Source organism: Chrysoperla carnea, chromosome 5, assembly GCF_905475395.1.
Source record: "Chrysoperla carnea chromosome 5, inChrCarn1.1, whole genome shotgun sequence".
NCBI lineage: Eukaryota > Metazoa > Arthropoda > Insecta > Neuroptera > Chrysopidae > Chrysoperla > Chrysoperla carnea.
Window position 1 is genome coordinate 67,609,233 of NC_058341.1, and position 18,900 is coordinate 67,628,132.

The 18,900-nt window shown below is 29.7% G+C and overlaps 1 protein-coding gene across 1 annotated transcript in view; it reads left to right on the forward strand.

The window, feature by feature from the left end:
* The first annotated feature begins 1,620 nt into the window (after positions 1 to 1,620).
* LOC123300794 (cytochrome P450 4C1-like) overlaps positions 1,621 to 18,900 on the forward strand; it is a 28,079-nt gene continuing 10,799 nt past the window's right edge. The window contains exons 1-3 of the mRNA XM_044883445.1: positions 1,621 to 1,822; positions 14,762 to 14,962; positions 16,907 to 17,095. Of these exons, the coding sequence (XP_044739380.1) occupies positions 1,630 to 1,822; positions 14,762 to 14,962; positions 16,907 to 17,095 (583 nt within the window). The 5' untranslated portion in view covers positions 1,621 to 1,629. The remainder of the gene's footprint in view (positions 1,823 to 14,761; positions 14,963 to 16,906; positions 17,096 to 18,900) is intronic.

The window sequence follows — 18,900 nt, forward strand, 5'->3', positions numbered from 1 at the left end:
TAAATTTTGTCATTTCTACAACACCAATAGCTACATTTTCAAAATAAAAATTTGCTAAAAACAAGTTTTGGTACGGCCATATGAATATTTTAATAGGTTTAATTAATATATTGAGCATTACGATTAAAAAATGCGTTATATTTTTCGGAAACCTGTTGAAGAATAAACGGTTTAGTCTCGTAATAGCCAAAGACATCGCTTGCCAAACCAGTTATATACCGCAGCCAGCTAGCTTAATTAGCCGTTCAATTAATCGACCTAGCCTTTTCAGCAAACGGCGCCGTTCAACTAGCGGCCTGATTGATGTCTTATACAACATTTAATAAGAATTAGGACCTTCAGCACCGTTTTTGATGAAAATTTGGAATTAAACTTTATTCACCCTCTGGGCAAATGGTGCTTTTGCCCAGGGGATGGTAATCAAAACTTTCAGGGGTCTAAAAATTTGACGTTTTTTGAAACGTCATTTGCACGAAAATTAACGGAGTTATAATGAAAAGATAATTGCCTTATGCCTTTTTTTATGTTTTACTCAGCACAAAAACTGATGAATTTACCACGGGAACTAAAATGAATGCTTATCGCTTTGAAATTTAAATTATTTAGGTACTGACAACATACTCAAAAATTTCAACTGTTTCAATTTAAAAGAAAAATTGTCTCAATTTAAAAAAAAAAAAAAAAATGTCTATTCTTAAATAACTCGAAAAATAATAAAGTTACAAAGAAAAGTATTGAAGGTAAAATATTCGGCGGAAAAAGAGCTAACTTTTTGGCCTGTTCACTTTTTTTGTAACTTAGAATTTTTTGAGTTATTTAATAAAATAGACATTTTTTTGATTTTTTTGTAATTTTCTTGCATTTAAATTGCAATATTTCAAAACTATATGCTCGAAACTACTAGAACTTTTTGAACATGTTGTGTAGTACTTAAATCAAGTAAATTGGAAAGCGGTCAACATTAATTTTAGTTCCCGTGGTAAATTCATCAGTTTATTTGCTGAATAAAATATAAACTAAAGTACGAGCAACTTTCTTTTCATTTCATTCTATTCATTCAACTTTGTTAATTTTCGTGCAAATAGCTTGGAACTTTTCTTTTCATTTTCAATTTGATTGTACATTATTAATACCGTCGAAGCATCTTAAGCCTGATTATCTTTACTATATTGGAAACGAAGCAACCTCTGATTATGTCGTAGATTGAAGTCAGACCGACGGTGTCTTTAATGACAAAGAGGAGGAAAAATGGGTTTTTATGGCGGTTAGCAGAACAATGAGATACATTGTGTTTATAAATTGATGAATTATCACAATTATAAACAGTAAGAAGCCCTATTTCGTTAACGATACACTGCGTCAGATTCAAAAAATTAAAATTTACTCTGCTCTCTTAATGCGATGGTTTTGAGACACCTTATAGTTATGGAAGATATGGAAGGGACACATTGGATATAGAATAAATATAGTATTTTATATATTTATATATTATATACTTTAAAGTAAGTATTATTGTTTATATTTTAATCTTAAAGTGTTAATCTAAAACGCCTCAAATTGTTTTTCGATATTTTCATATATGAAATGCTTCAATAATTATTTTTTAAAAGACATAATAAAACGATAAATATGATTTTAATGATTGCTTCAAGTTTTACTATAAATTACGTTTTGTTAGTGCCACTAACCGTTTTAATCGGTTTATTGACATTTGTGTATTTCTCTAATTATTTTCGTATATGTTATTTTGTACTCAAAATACGTGGACCACGAGCTTATCCAATTATTGGGAATGGTCTATTATTTAGAGGTTCTCTTGAAGGTAAGAAAAAGTTTAACGTGTTTGATTATAAAAAGTTGTTCGGTTCAAAGTCAGTGAAGTAAATAGGGAATATTAATGTATTTTTTAAATATTTTTAATTCATTGTTTACACCGTTATAAATAGTAAAAAATATAAATACTGTTTTAAAATGCTGTAATTAAGTGTACAAAAATATTTAAAATAGAGTAGTAATTTTGAGGTGTTTAAACGCAGTCCTTTTGGCGCTCTCTGTTCATGACGTATTAATATGTGACCTGTTAGTTGGTGGCAGTTCAATGTACTGTTTATAACAGGTGTAATACTCACGTATGTAGTAATTATAGTATATATTCATGGTAATACCATACAAACTATAAGTAATTAATACCATATAGTATGTCAACAAGTCTGACAAGCCACATATCATGACGTCACGTCCTTTTTAAAATTAGAATTTCCGTTTTGGAAATTTGAATTTTTCTGACTGAATTTGTTTTTTTATTAATTAATTTAAAGTAATTAAAAAGTTATTAATTACTAAAATAATGGTTTATTTGAAATGTCCAGCCAATAAAGTCACGGAAAAAAAAATTTGAACCAAATTTAAATTTTATGAATATCGGCTTCATGGAGTCCTTTATATATATAGTAAAGAAAATAAATTTTTTAAGCTTATATATATGTATATATAACTTATATTTAAAAATTTCTTATTTATTATCATTTTATGAACACTTCTAGAACATCATTTCGAATTCAACAAGCTATCACACGTATTTTTAAGACCATTATTTCTATATTTCACCAATTTAAACTTGTTGACTAGACTATAATTTACAAATTTTATAGGGTATTCAACTATGAAAAAGTACTTAAAAATATTGATTTTCTTAATAAAAAAGCACAATAAAGTGTATATTTCGGCAAAATAATCCGAATCTAAAACTCATTTTTCCGGAAAATTATTCACTCATATATATTAACATTTACATAACACTGAATTTTAGGAATTATCGAAACGTAAATAGTTGATAAGAAAAAAAACATCGCTGAACGACATGCAAGTAGACGTTTAGAAAACTTGTATTTTTTCTTATTATAAGTAAAAACAGGTGAAAACAAACAATTGACTGAGTTAAGTGTTGAAATACTATGTATAGGCAATGGTGATTAAAATATTATGTATAGACAGTGTTGATTAAGCACATCGTTCGTTTTAGTCCAGGAGGCAGCAATCCTGAAAGCTCCGTGATCACGGATTTTAATATTTTTAATAAAAAATAAAAGTAATTGTTCAGACGAACAAGATTTGCTTGGTCAGCGTGGATTTAATTAGCCGGAAATATTTAAAAAAAAACATTTATTATTAAATTTCCGGAAATTTTTTCCGTCATCACGGATTTTGATCAATCTTATAGAATTTTGTGCGAAATATTATAGTCAACAAGAAAAAACCCGGCCGACCAAAGATTTTTAGCCGGAAAGGTCCCGCATACTTATTTGAATGGTATGATAAGGGGTAAAATTTATCCATTATCACGGAAACCTTTTTTTTTTTTTTAATTGAAGCGTTTCAATGTTACATTTATTAATTTCTTGGTATGCGGGCTTACAAACGGCCGGAAGTATCGCGCATACCAAATTTTAACGTGTAAATGAGGATTATACTATTGAAGATTTTACTTACTTAAGGACAACTCTTTTAAGATCTTTTTTTTATCTCTGATTTCTTCCTTAAATTTTTAACTATTTATTCTATTAATTAACTCAAATAAGAGAAAAATGAGGAGGATTTTTATTCAACTTGATCATATAATAAATGAAGGTTCGGACGAAGAATATATTTTATACTAGTTTATTGATCAATAATCATCTACATCGTTATCATCGAAGTTATCATTTCTTTCTTCTTCTGATTCATCACTTTCTTCCTCATTCTGTTGGCAACTTAATATTTCTTCAACTTTTAACGGTGCTGATGGGCCAACGTACCACAATGGTTCAAGTTTACCAGATTCATTAACTTGCCACCCACATTCTGTTGGATCGTATAATATACAAGTAGGTTCAGTAGCATTTTGCCACATTGCATTGACAAAAATGGTGCGTAATATTTTTTGCATTAAAGATTTCCAACATGGTGGAATATTACTTGAATTAAAATTTATCATACCTTTGTAAAATGCTTCTTTGTCGTTTGTACTGGCGAAAAATCTTAAAAATAACTCAAATCTTGCACCGTTTACATCATTATTTTTTAAGTTATATATTTCATTTGTGAATCGCTGTACTAAATCTGTCTTTTCTTTATTATTTATGTCTTCCGGATTCGTCAAATGCTCGAACATGTTCTGATATTCTTCATTTTCTAACAGTAGGTTGTAGGCTTTAATTTTTCCTTTACGGACAAAAGCTGCCGTATAATCACAACCTGTAAAAGCGTGGAAACCCGGTAAAGCTCGACAGACCGATGGACCTAGCTTCTCTGCGAGTTGTGTACAGTTAACATAATTGATTTCGTTATTAATTTTGGTTGTAATCCATATCTCTTGCTCTTTGAATTTATGTATGTTTCCAAGACAAATAATTAACACGTCGGTATCTAATGATTTTATAAGTATTTTTTGTTGAGGCAAACATTTGTTTAAGTGGAAAAATATTCTCGTATCAGCTTCTTCATGACCAAAAATCTGCCTCACTCACTCTTTGCAGGCGTACAGAAACCGTTAGAAAGCGAACATTCAAAGAGGAAAAAAAATTAAAATTTTGACAATAATTTGTCATATGATCAAGTTGAATAAAAATCCTCCTCATTTTCCTCTTATTTGAGTTAATTAATAGAATAAATAGTTAAAAATTTAAGGAAGAAATCAGAGATAAAAAAAAGATCTTAAAGAGTTGTCCTTAAGTAAGTAAAATCTTCAATAGTATAATCCTCATTTACACGTTAAAATTTGGTATGCGCGATACTTCCGGCCGTTTGTAAGCCCGCATACCAAGAAATTAATAAATGTAACATTGAAACGCTTCAATTAAAAAAAAAAAAAAAGGTTTCCGTGATAATGGATAAATTTTACCCCTTATCATACCATTCAAATAAGTATGCGGGACCTTTCCGGCTAAAAATCTTTGGTCGGCCGAGTTTTTTCTTGTTGACTATAATATTTCGCACAAAATTCTATAAGATTGATCAAAATCCGTGATGACGGAAAAAATTTCCGGAAATTTAATAATAAATGTTTTTTTTTAAATATTTCCGGCTAATTAAATCCACGCTAACCAAGCAAATCTTGTTCGTCTGAACAATTACTTTTATTTTTTATTAAAAATATTAAAATCCGTGATCACGGAGCTTTCAGGATTGCTGGCTCCTCGCCAAAGCTTTTTCCGTAATGCAAGTAGAGAAAGACAGACACTCTTAGATAGCCGCACAGAACTGATATTCCTATATAACTCTGCCATATAATGCTTTTATAATTTGCACCTGATTGGTATACCGTGATTTTTACGAAAAAATGTTTCAAACAAAAGTTTTTTTATAAAGCAAAATTTTTACATATAAACTTTTATTCTAGCTCTTACCGTTTACAAGATGAGTCCTACGGATACACTTGACCTATGTTGCTCATTTACGAACTCAATCTCACTTTTCAGATTGATATCTTGTTTCGTTTTTGAGTTATTGTGCCGACATATAGAGGGACCCCTTTTAGACCCTAAAAGATAAGAGATAGAAAACACTTTAAATTAGAAAGTTGATACTCATAAAAAACCCAACAATATTTGTTAAAAATATTTTTTCAAAATGTGTCATTATTGCATTTAATCGAAAAAAAAAACGCTTAAAGTATATCGTTAATTTTAGGTAGGTAAAAGTCATGGCCATAGGCGAATGTCCTCTATTGACCTTGACAACTTTTGGCTAAAGAACTTGTAGTAGTTAACGTGTTTTCTTTCGATTAAATGCAATCAATAATGACATATTTTTAAGTTGCATTTCCTCCAAAAGCTGACGATTTTCGAAAAAATGGTTTAGATGAAAAATGTTAGTTTTTTTAATGAGTATCAACTTGCTAGTTTAAAGTGTTATTTTATCTCTTACCGTTTAATATCTAAATTGGTTATCGAAGAAACCCGAGTTACCGAAATTAAAGAAACCCGGGCGAACACTAGTCAATTAGTAAACTTGTAAGATAGTTTGTTCGCTCACAAAAATTACAAAAGTAAATGTGTTTTTGTTTGTACATCACAGTGTCGTCACATTTAGACTCTAAACTACTAAACAAATTTTGATGAAATTTTTACAACGAAACCAACCAACCTCGCGAAGTATAGAAAACGATCTCTCTGCGGAAGCTACGCTCGACGAAAGAGTTGTCAGTATTTGTAAGAACAATTTTTATTAGGGTGCAAATCTTGGTCGTATGCAATCAATGAGATGATCTCCACTCATTGTTTTCAATTTGGAAATCCAGATTCTATATCCATTTATAACAGTTCATTCACTATCATTAATGAATCGCTGGTACATTTGTATCATTTTTTTCACTGCCTGGATATCGATATCCAAGTCCTTGACACCAACATTTGGTTCGGGTAGTAAAACCATTTGAAATTGGACGAGTACTTCCGGCGACAATTTTGCCGCAAATCATTGATAACAGAATATAATAGGGGTATGTAAATTAATTCCCGAAAGTATTCTTCTACCAATTTCGCTATGATTATAATCGATTTTTAAAATCTACAAGTTTTGATAAGAGTTTTTAAGCAAAAAAAAAAAAATGTTCTTCTCAAAAATTATTAGATAGGGGTTTAGTATAAAAAGTTATTAACAATAGACTAACTATTTGAAGCGATTTATTTTTTTTTAAATCATAAGTCTATTTAGGGTCATATGGGTGAATCCCCACTGAACCTATAAATAACATAATTAGAAATAATAAATGATTAACAATAATTAAATAAAAAAATAAAAACAAGAATCGAAGTCATTACAAAGTAAAGATCTGGTTTTCAAGGATTCTTTTATATGATGGAAAATATTATTTTTATACCATATATATATGAAATATATCAAGGTATACTAAGTTTAGTCCCAAGTTTGTAACGCTTAAAAATATTGATGCTACTAACAAAATTTTAGTATAGGTGTTCATAAAATTTCTTAATTAGTCCATTTCCGGTTGTCTGTTCTGTCTGTCTGTCTGTGAACACGATAACTCAAAAACAAAAAAAGATACCAAGCTGAAATTTTGGGGTCGAGAATTTTGTGGTGAAAAGTGAGGTCGAGTTCGTAAATGAGCAACATAGGTCAATTGGGTTTTGTAAACCGTTAGAGATACATCAAAAGTGTAATTGTAAAAAATGTTCCTAATCAAAAAATAAACCAACTTTTGTTTGTATTATATTTTATATAGTATGTATTATATGGGAATATCAGTTATGTATGTGTGACATGTATGTATATGTAATTTGATAGAGTAATCAACACTGTCTATGCATGGTATTTTAACAATCAATTGTTTGTTTTCACTTGTTCAAAATCATTAATTCACAAAAGTTGTTGTACATTGGAGTCCAACTAAATGACTATATTTTCTCCTTGGATTGTAATATTGCGGACATAAAACAAGAAGGTGTTTCAAATCATCCGAGCTATGAGTGTTACAGATAGGGCATTCAACATCATTCAATGTTTGGCAATTGGGGCTGCTATATTTAAATAAAACTCTCAGTTTTCCAGATTGCTTATCTGCCTATAAAACGGATTGAATTTAGAATTAATTACGGCAATTAAATCTGTTTAAAATGTATGGTTTTATATTTATTTAAACTCTTATTCAAACATAGCCCTAGAAGACGGATCTGATAAAGTTTCTGCATCTATAACAGATAATTTATTATCCAGTAATTGTTTGAACGACTTGCAAGCAAGTTTGCAATACCTATTTTTTTGTTTACTTATTTTATTTACCTGTTTTGCAATAACGACTTTTGCTTTTTCTTATTACAAAACCCTTAATTAATAAAAAAAATTAATAAATTAAAAATTAATTAAAAAAAAAAATTATTAATTATTTTTTACCTACTCCAGTAAACGAGGATAAAAATTCTAAATTATTTTATATAGCTCCGATTGAAAAATTTGACGGTAAGTAGATAAGACCACAAGAAACAAAAGTTTTATGATACGAAGTGGTGCTTTTGCCATTCGGTATCATAAGGAGTGGAAAAATATATGTTCATAATGACGTCGGGAAGCAATAGAGTGATGAATTCTAAGCAAAAAAGTTTTATCAAAGTATATATGCAATTCGGAGTATTTAATGTTAAATACTTAAAAATTTGACGTTTTTTGGAATAAAATATATACATCTTACACCTTTTTAAAGTACTTTAAAAAACCTTGATAATGAAAACAGTTTGCACGAAAATGAATGAAGTTAAAATGACAAGACAGTTTCTCGTATCTTTCTTTTTATGTTTTATTCAGTTTTATTATTTTTATTTTTCATTATTTGTTAATCTTTTGTAATGGAATAAATAAAGATTAACAAATAATGATGTGGGTGGCCTCTGTGATTAGACATGCGTCACACTATAATATAATAATATTATGTTTTATTCAGCACAAAAATTGATGAATTTACTACGGAAACTAAAATAAATGCTTGCCGCTTTCCAATTTTCTTTATTTAGGTACTGACAGCATGTTCAAAACAGTTTCGGATAAATAGTTTACAAAATATTGCAATATAAAATGGAAAAAAATATTTTTCCAAAAAAATTGTTTTTTTTTTGTTAAATAACTCGAAAAACAATTAAGATACAAACACAATGTAGAGGGGAAAAATTTAGCTCTTTTTTCGCAGAATATTTTACCTTCCAAACTTTTTTTTTGTACCTTTTTTATTTTTTGAGTTATTTAACGATATAGACTTTTTTTTCGAAAATTTGTTTGCATTTAAATTGCAATATTTCAAAAAATATATATACGAAACTGCTAGATCTTTTTGAGTGTGTCAGTACCTAAATAAAATAAATTGGAAAGCGGCAAGCATTAATTTTAGTTCCCTTGATAAATTCAACAGTTTTTGAGTAGAATATAATATAAAACTTTTTTCATTTTCAAGGTGTTTTTTTTTTTTTCAATATGTTTATCATTTTCGAAAACGTTTCCAGGTTTGGCGTTTTCAAAAAACGTCAGTTATTTGACGTTAAGTAGGTGATCCGAATTTTAATCGCCATGCATAACTTGAAAAGTATTGACTTTTCGAAATATCTTTAATGTTATTTTTAACTTCCCGCTAAGAAAATAGGGAAGTTATTGTTTTTACCCCGTTTTGCAAAAATCGAGTTTTCATCAGATCTCGACGTTTTAAGGTGTCAGGAAGCTTCCCTGACTACTTCCGCGAGGGTGTCTGTATGGCTGTATGTATGTATGAGTGTGTGTGTGTGTGTGTGTGTGTGTGTGTGTGTGTGTGTGTGTGGATGTATGTAAAAATCTCATAACTTTTGAACGGCTTGTAAGATTTGATCGCGGATGGTGCCATTCGAAAGGGCTTGACCAAACTTAGATTGAGGCCTATTTGGACCGATTCGAACCGATAGATTTCGAGAAATCTCAAAAAAACTGAAAAAAAATTTTTTTAAGTGGTTTTTTTTGAATAACTTTTAAACGGCTGTATCGATCAATTCCAAAAACTAATCAGCTCTCAACATCAAAAACCACGTCGATCACCACCAGTCTGGTCAAAATCAGTTGATTCGTTCGTGAGTTATCGTTGACGAAAGAAAACCCAAAAAATCGTTTTTTCGGAATAACCTCAAAATTTTTTGTACTATCAATTAAATTTCAAAAACTGCGTCGAATGTCACCAACCACGTGAAAATCGGTTTATTTATTCTAAAGTTATCGCGATTTGAAAATTTAAAAAATAGTGTTTTATCAAACGTCTATGAAATTTTTGAGCTAGAAGCTCAAAAGCATCAAACATCTTCATTTTTGAGCTCGGAGAACTACCGATTGATTTCAAAAACTAATCAGCTCTCAACGTGTAAAAACTCCGTTCAAAAATTTTAGTATGATTGTAAAAATTTAATCAGATTTTAGTCTAATATCACATTTAATTACAATAAAATGCGAGTGGATATAACATCAGAATAGATAAAATTTTTTACACGTTATGAGTCAATACTTAGCGGAAAGTTACAGGGATGACCTGCAGAGTCAAGTGTTTTCCAAATTTTTTGCTTAGATTTCACCACTATATTTATTCCTGTTGTTATTTTCAACATATATTTTTCCTTCCCCTAGAAGGAGTGGTTACCAACCCCTGGGATAATGCACCACTCGGTATCATATAACTTTTGATTTAAAGGGTGAAAAAAAGCTTAATTGCAAATTCTCATCGAAATCGGTGCTACAGGACAAAATTTAGAGATTTCGGTCCTTTTTTTCCCGTTTACTGGAGTACAAAGTTTTTTTATCAAACGTTCCACTAGCGAAAAATTTTGAACTTGATAAGAGACAATTATCTAATTTTAAAATGTTAACAATATTATTATTTACTTTTCGAATAAAATAAATTGAACTTGATAAAAGACAATTATCTAATTTTAAAAAGTTAACAATATTATTATTTACTTTTCGAATAAAATTTTTTGTTTACTAAGCTATTCTATGTTATATAATTTTGAAAATATAAGTTATTACCTATATTGCGTAACTTATTAAAAGAAAAGTAAATAAATTAAAGATTTTATTCAAGAAAAAAATTAATTAACATAAATATTTTACATATTAAGTAATTTTTTCATCACAACATTGTAAATTCACTATTTATAATAATAATATGTTTGGCCATGAAACTCAATATATTGAATCTATTGAATAGGGTACGTGCCGAGCATACGCACGCATTAAAATTGACATATCTCTGAGAGAATTGAACTTATTTCGAGCATGGTACTTGCAGTTCCTATGCTATAGCTATGTTAAAAAATTTTTTCGACAGAATTTAACGAGAAATTAAATTTAAGAACTTAAAAGAGCTAACTATTGACCGTTTAAAACAAGAGATAATTAAGCTCACATTCTCAATTTTGACCAATTTACGTCAAAGTTAATATCTTGAAAACGAAAATTAATATCTGAATTTTCTTATTCAATATCGTAAAAATAGTTGGGAGTTTACATGCCTTGAATGGGGAAATCGCAAACTTTGCAGCTGATTATCTCTCGAACTAAACGACCAAAAATTCTGCAACTTCTCGAGATCTCACCGCTAACATTATTTTGAGTCTGTGAGAAAGAAATAGGCCAAATCTGTCGACAAGTGCGTGCATTCATGCTGGAAATACCTAAAACACAGCTACTATAGTAGCTAAATAAATACCTAAGTGGAAAAATGTTCGCTTTTTAGAATTAGAAAAATTACATTAATTTATTTTTTTTTTTTGCCACTAATTTACATATAATTATAGTAATTAATCTAAAGTATATTTTAGTAATTTAAAAAAATAAATATATAATTCCATTTTTTATTAATTATTAATAAAAAATAGTTATATTTTTGAATAAAAAAAGACTTGTAATTGGTTGTGATATCATGATATCCGTTGTGAATGGGAGCCAATCGGAATAATCTATATTCACCTTTTTTCGGCTTGTTTCCATGTAAAATTATGTTACAATATATTGAAAGCAAGTTAAGAGACAAATTATTTATCATGTTGTATGTTATTTTGTCGCTTCTCCATGCGCTAAGGCGATAATGTTGACGTCACTTTATAGTTTAGAAAAACTATTTTCAATTGTTAAATTCAATTGTATAAATTTTTTTATTTTTCTGAGTAATTTTTAATAAACTTTGAAAATAAACTAAATTTGAAAAATATGTAACTTCTTTAATTCTATGGTTAAATTGCTTATAAACAAATTGCTTAGCTGATTTTCGTGACAATTTATCACTTAAACGAAATGAAGCTTTTTTTTAAATCATAAGTCAGGTTCTCTGAAATTATTTATTTCAAAACTTACGCCCTTTGCTTTAAAATGGACTCTCTATCTTAATAAAAAGTCGAGTATTTTTCAACCTTTTCTCACCGAATTTACAGTATATCACCTAAATCAATATTTTAAACAAATTCTAGATCGAGCATATTTCTGATAAGTCTAGTTATAAACTCGTTCAGTTAATATTTTTAATTACATTCCTGTAGTTTTTTAGAGCGTGCACATTTAAATTGTTAATAAAACTTTAATAACAATTTAATAAGAATTTTCTGAAAAAATGCGAGATTCTGCGCGCAAGAATACATCGGAAACGCTTACTTCTTCTCATAGTTCTCGTTCTCGAAGTCAATTGGCCTCCAAAACCTCCCTGGTTGCCTTGTTAGTGCTTATTGCAGGCTGAACAAATTCTATCTAAATTAATTTTAAATAAAGTATAACAATATATATATATATATATTTGAAAAGTTTAAGTCCTCTAGAGCGCGTCATATTCACTTTAATGAGACGTTGCCAGCACGTTGCATATAGCTGGCTTTAAAGCCTATATATATATATATATATATATATATATATATATAGGCTTTAACTTACAACTTTTTGGAAATTTTAGCAAAATTCCCTCTCCCTCCCGCTTTCAAATGTTTTGCAAATTCAGAATTTTTATGACGTATATAAAGTGGTTTTTGGGGATACGCTTCGGCCTTTTTAGCCCAAGTAAATACACCCCCTAGAAATATTACCATTTTTTGGATAATCTAAAGCAAAAATCGAGATCAGCGACCCCAAAAACCTCTACATTATACATACATAAAAATTGCAAAAATTGGAATTTGCAAACAAATATGAAAGCGGGTGGGGAGGGGAGTGTATGTTGTAAAAAGGGCTATATTAATAAAAACATCTAAAGTATTGGGTTACTTTAGCTTTTTAAACTATTTTGACCTCTTTTTAAAATCTTTTAAAACACATTTATTCCATACATCATTTCCTCCTAATAGCGCGGGGGTTAAAATTTTGCTTTAAACCATATAGACCTCTTTTAAAAATAGTTTTCTGAAGCCAAAGCAAAAAACACCCCCCAAAGCCAGTCCATACATCCCCCCCAAACAATTATTTCCAGAAAGTGTTAAATTTTCCGTTTTTCTCAAAAATATGGATCAAGGAGTCATTTTACGGGTATGCAACTCATTATAAAATCGAAAGATAATAAAAAATGCTACAATTTAAAAAAATTTATTTCCGTAGGACAAAATGGCATAAAATGGCAGCCATTTTAAACAATTCACTAAATTGGAAATTTTTGCCGAACTATTTAACGGATTTGAAACCTACTGTTGATATTAGTTTCATTATAATCAATTAAATATTTTTCAAGTTACAATCAAATGAACTGTTTTACCATATGTATGTATACATATATATATAACTGGGAGGGGAAGGGACGAAACCTCCCCAAAAAAATATGAGGAGTAGTTCTTAACATTGACTACAAACTTACCAAATTTGGATATGCACCGATGTCTCCTCTTGCGAATATAAAATAAAAATGATAAAATTCCTGAAAAAATTGAATTTTTGACGCCATTTTGTTGATTAGACATGTTACACCACTCCGGGAAAGTAAAAAATTTCAAAAAATACTTATTTTGATGCGAAAAGAAAAACCACAAAGTTTCGCTGCCCGAACTTTTAATCCATATGACAGTCTTTTTTTGCTTAGTTTTATTCCAATATTATGATAGTTTGAAACCGTTGAATATCGTGATTTTCGTTAATGGTCTAAAGCAAATTATTGGTTAAAAAAAAAATTACCCTTTAGCAATTTCTTTTAATCCCCCTGTGATTACGCACCCACGATCAGCGCTGTGGTCACCATTTTTCTTTAAAAGGTCGTACTAGTAACAATAACTTGAAATTTTGAGTTTATAAGTGCAAAATACATCTTGTTTTTTTAAGTCTAGGCAATTATTAAACTTAAGGAAAAAATGATAAGAGTGCCACCTCTCCAGATGTGATCGAGAGATTTCGATACCCGATCTCAACATAAATTCTCCCGAGTGCAGTAAAAAAGGATATTTTTTGATTATTTGATTCATAATCCAGTAAATTCGACAATTCTCAGCTGCTTTTATTTTAACCTAGTTATGAACTATGCGCTTTGCTGGGCAACTTCCCCACTTTCACAGTTCCACCCATATCCCCCTGTGTAGAGGTTTTGAAATGTACACGTCATGCTCTTTTATTTGATACCCCACTTGGATTGGAACTAGCTATTTGAAAATATTAGATTATTCATCCCCACTTTCTCGCATCTTGTCTATATTTGAGCTTCATCGATGCACATCTTTTTAAGTTTTTGAAACACTTCCCTTTCAATCCTTACTCTACTATATTATGCATGGATTATACATAAAAAATTTGCTCTTAAATCACTCTACCCATTCGAAAAAAATGCATCAAAATCCGTTGCGTAGTTTTAAAGATCTAAGCATACATAGCGACATGATACATACGGACGGATTGAAGCGACTTTGTTTTATACTATGTATTGTTTATGTAAATATTAAATTGTGGAAAAATTGAGTAGGTACACAAATCATCAAAAATATTGAACAGTATTATAATTCACTGATATAATTACATTAATTTCACTATCTCCCGACTTCCAGGTTTATCTTCCGACTTTCCGAATCTTTGTGATGGTAACGATAAAAAAAGAATTATCCAAATCTAATTCTCCAAATAGTAGACATAAAGAATCATAAAATGCTACATTAAGAGCTTATGGCTAATTAATTCATATATTTTTCTATGTATGTCATTTTCGCATTGTTAAAATCTTAAATCGTAAAAAAATATATTATATTAACTTCCGAGCAGAAAGCTTATAAATAAAAATTTTATATACATATTTCATATAAATATTTTTTAATTTCAGAAATGAGTAAAGTTGTATTCGAAACTGCAATAGAATATGGTCCACTAACTCGGCTATGGATGGGTCCAATTCCATTATTGATGACAAACGAACCAAGAATTATTCAAGAACTTTTGACAAATGCAAATGCATTGGAAAAAGCTTGGTTAATGAAAGTAATGACAAGAACTATGGTTGGAAATGCGATAATAATATCAGAAGGTATAAAATCATAACTTATTTCATTATAAAATTTAAGCCAGCGATCAATGCAGATGAAAATAATTAGAGGAGTATTTTTATTTTATATATTTGTGAAATTTGGGCCTTTCTAGAAGGCAGAATAACTTACTAATATTAATTTCAAAAAATTTTAATATCGATTTTTATTTTTGTTCTATGATGGAACTACTGTGGTTTATAAAGGTGATTACAGATATTACGATTTGTTTGTACGTCGAAAATCTTATATAGTCCTAGCCTTATGTTCTTTATTTCTTTAACATATTCCTTGCTCCTACCCCCAACCATTTTCAAGCTTATTGTGTCTATAGGTTTAACGAAAAATATATTCACGATCTAAAAATGGACTGCATAGGAAAAAACACGTTAAACAACTAAAATTTTTGAGAGACCAAAAAAATTTTGTTTACTATTAAGTTTAAATTGAATTCGGAATCACCGGCTGCTAAAACTCATAGCACATATTATTAATGCCATCAACAAATAAGCGGTTCCAAAATTTGAAAATAACAATACTATTTAATCTAATCTAAATATGAATGCACAAAAAATGGAAAATTTTTAGTCCGCCGCTGATTTCGAACATGATACATCAATCAAGGCTTGAAGGAACTTAACCGACCACCTAAGGAAAAAATTAAATAGTTTTAAGTATTTTATCTGTCGAAATAAAGTTACTTACTGTCAGGCGCGGATCCAGACCTCAAAACAGGTGATGGACACAGCACAGAGACTTGAAAATCGACCAAATGCGAGTCGGAATATGAACTCGCATTATGATCGAATATTGTATTCCTACAAAGCAGAAGTTTATTTGCCCACGTGGACAAAGTCGCGGGGCGAACATAAGTAATTAATGAAGAATGTTAGTTTGTTCCCTCAAAAAAATTACAAAAGTAAATTTGTGTTTGTTTGCACACCACAGTGTCACATTTAGACTCTTAACTACTAAACCAATTTTGATGAAATTTTTACAACTTCAAAGGATATAAAATTAAATTAAACGCCAGTATACATTTTACTTATTAAATAATTTTTATTTATGTGCTTAATTAACAAATCCAAGCTTTCGATTTTTTTTCGCGAAAGCATTGATAATGTCATCGATATCTAGGTTAACATCTTTTTGTATGTTAAGAAGAGCTAGTCCGAATAATCTTTCCAGTCCCATTGAGGCACACAACCTAGCTACGTTGACCGGAAGAGTTGTCAGTATTTATAAGAACATTTTATAATAGGGTACAAATCGTTCGCATGCTTCAATGAGATAAGCTGCCGACTCTGATATGGCGGAATTGTTTTCACATTCTCTTTTCCATTTGGCCAGAGTCGGGTTTTCATTTATAATAGTTGATTCACTATCATTAATGAATCGCCGGTACATCTGAACCATTTTTTCACTGCCTGGATATCGATATCCAAGTCCTTGACACCAACATTTGGTTAATGTAGTAAAAGTACCAACTGAAATAGGTCGAGTATCTCCGAAGACAATCTTTGTTCTAAATCCGAAAGTACTCTCCTGCCGATTTTGTTCATAATTTTTCGATTTTTGGAATCTACAACCTTCGAAACGAATTTTTAAACGAAAAACAATGTTCCCCCAAAAATTAGAATGAAATTAGAATCAATAGACTAACTATTTGAAGCGAAACATTTTTTTTAATAGATTTTATTAAATCATGAGTCTATTAAGGTGATGGGCTTGCCCATCATGCCCATATGGGTGGATCCGACACTGCTTACTGTTAGTTACTTAATGCACATAACGGAGCAAAAGTTCAATACCTATTTTGTAGGAAAGTTTAATTGTAGGAAAAAAAGACAAAAACAACACGCCAAAAGTTTCATCAAGAAATGTTTAGATACTCTCAATTCGCACTGTTTTCCGTAATTATACCATTTGTTTATGTATTGTTTTAGTGCCACAATGGAAACGTATGCGCAGTATTATTACAAGAGCTTTTACTACATCAATATTAAAACCTTATTCGAACATATTTGTTGATAAAATGGATATATTAACAGAAATATTGGATAAAGAATTAAACAAAGAAAACACTTTTGATATTAGTAAAATTTTGTCTAAAGCTGCCTTGGATTCTGTATATGGTAAGTATAAAACTTAAGTAATAGACATACTTCAGGAATTTGATTCGAAATTGAAAGATTTAGTAGTACCGCATATTACAGATTTTTCAGTCGATCCTCAATTTTGCGGTGAGGCGCGTATTTGAAAAATACAATTTCTCGTTTGTCCGATTCATTTTGACGTGATAACCACTCGATAAAAGCTCACATGATAATAACTTTCACATGTTGTTTACAAAATCGGTTGATTCAAAGTTTTTACCAAACATAAAGATAATAGGCCAATTGGGATTTGGAAAAAAAAAATTGTTTCTTTTTTTTTATTTACAAAAATACAAAGATTGATTATATATAAGTTTTATAACAAATTTTTTTTTATGTTTTATTTTTTCATGATAATTTTAAAGTTACAGGTATTTTTAGAACAACTTGTCAAAAGAGAAACAAAAACGTCCGAAAAAAAATGTTCGTCAAAGATCGTGTAGCGTCATAATGTTAATTAAAAATTGTATACAGTGTATACTACTCAATTAACATTATTACTTTACAACGATCTTTTACGATCATTTTTTTTGTCGGGTGTTTCCGTTTCTCTTTTGAAAAATTCTTTTACAAGTAAAATTTACTGAATTAAAAAAACCCTCGACAAATTTTTTGGAGCCCTAAACTCGCTCTTGAAACATATAAGAACAGCGTCCGATAAATTACCTTTTTCCTTAAAGCATTTTGAAGATCGTCGCCAGTTTTTTTGTTTTTACTGAATCCTAAACTCGCGCTTGCAAAATAGCTAAGAACAGTCTCCGTTAAATTACCTTTCAAACGAAACCAAAAAAAATTAATATCGGTTCAACCGTTTAGACACTACGATGCCACAGACAGACACACACAAAATGTCTATAACCGGTGTTCTATTATTGATATAAAATAAGCTTATCTAGACAAATGGAAATTTTTACCAAATTTCGACCTGAGGCCAGATTCGGGAGATGAAAAAATAGAAAGATTTGTGCATTCACAGACCTATCAAACTCATTAAACGTAGTAGATGTCACTATACAATATAGAGGGGACTATCATAAAACAATAATTGATTGTAAATTGATTTAATTAGGTAGTGAATACAAAAAAAATATTTTGTTGTCTTGATTTATAAAGAAAACAAAAAATAATACATATTTATCAAATTATTTAACCAATACAGAGACACTTAGATGTAGGAGGTGGAGGTTCTGCTATCAATAACAGAACATTCTGTATATGATACTTCTTTCCATTTTTGTCAACAAAAAAAACTTGGTCCAAAATTCTAATTAAATTAATATTTTTGGAAGAATAAATTTCCAGCTAGCTGGAAATCGTTTTAATACCTTCTTTTGGCACTGAATATATATGTGTTATTTTCCCGACTTTTAACCTTTGATTTCGACTATACTACTGAACCAAATTTTAAGTCTTAGATGTTTAATCTATGTAGAATTTGATCCGACGCACCGTTTTTGTATTGCAAGCAAAAAAACTGAAAAAGAGCAAAATTTCGTCGTTATTTGGCTCCCAAAAAATATGAACACCTCAAACCGCAAAATCGGTTTACACGTATTTAGGACCAAATGAAGATATTAAAACAAGTTCCAGCTTACTGGAAATTAATTCCTCAAAACACTTTTTATGGATTTTATTTGATTTGAACAATTTCTAAAAATACAATAATTCTCAGTTCAATATCGCATGCAATGTAGCATGATCTTTTCTCCCATATTAGGCCGTCCAAAATAGCTGAAAATAAGCAATTTCATGAATTTATTCAAAGCCAAAAAAAAAAAAAAAAA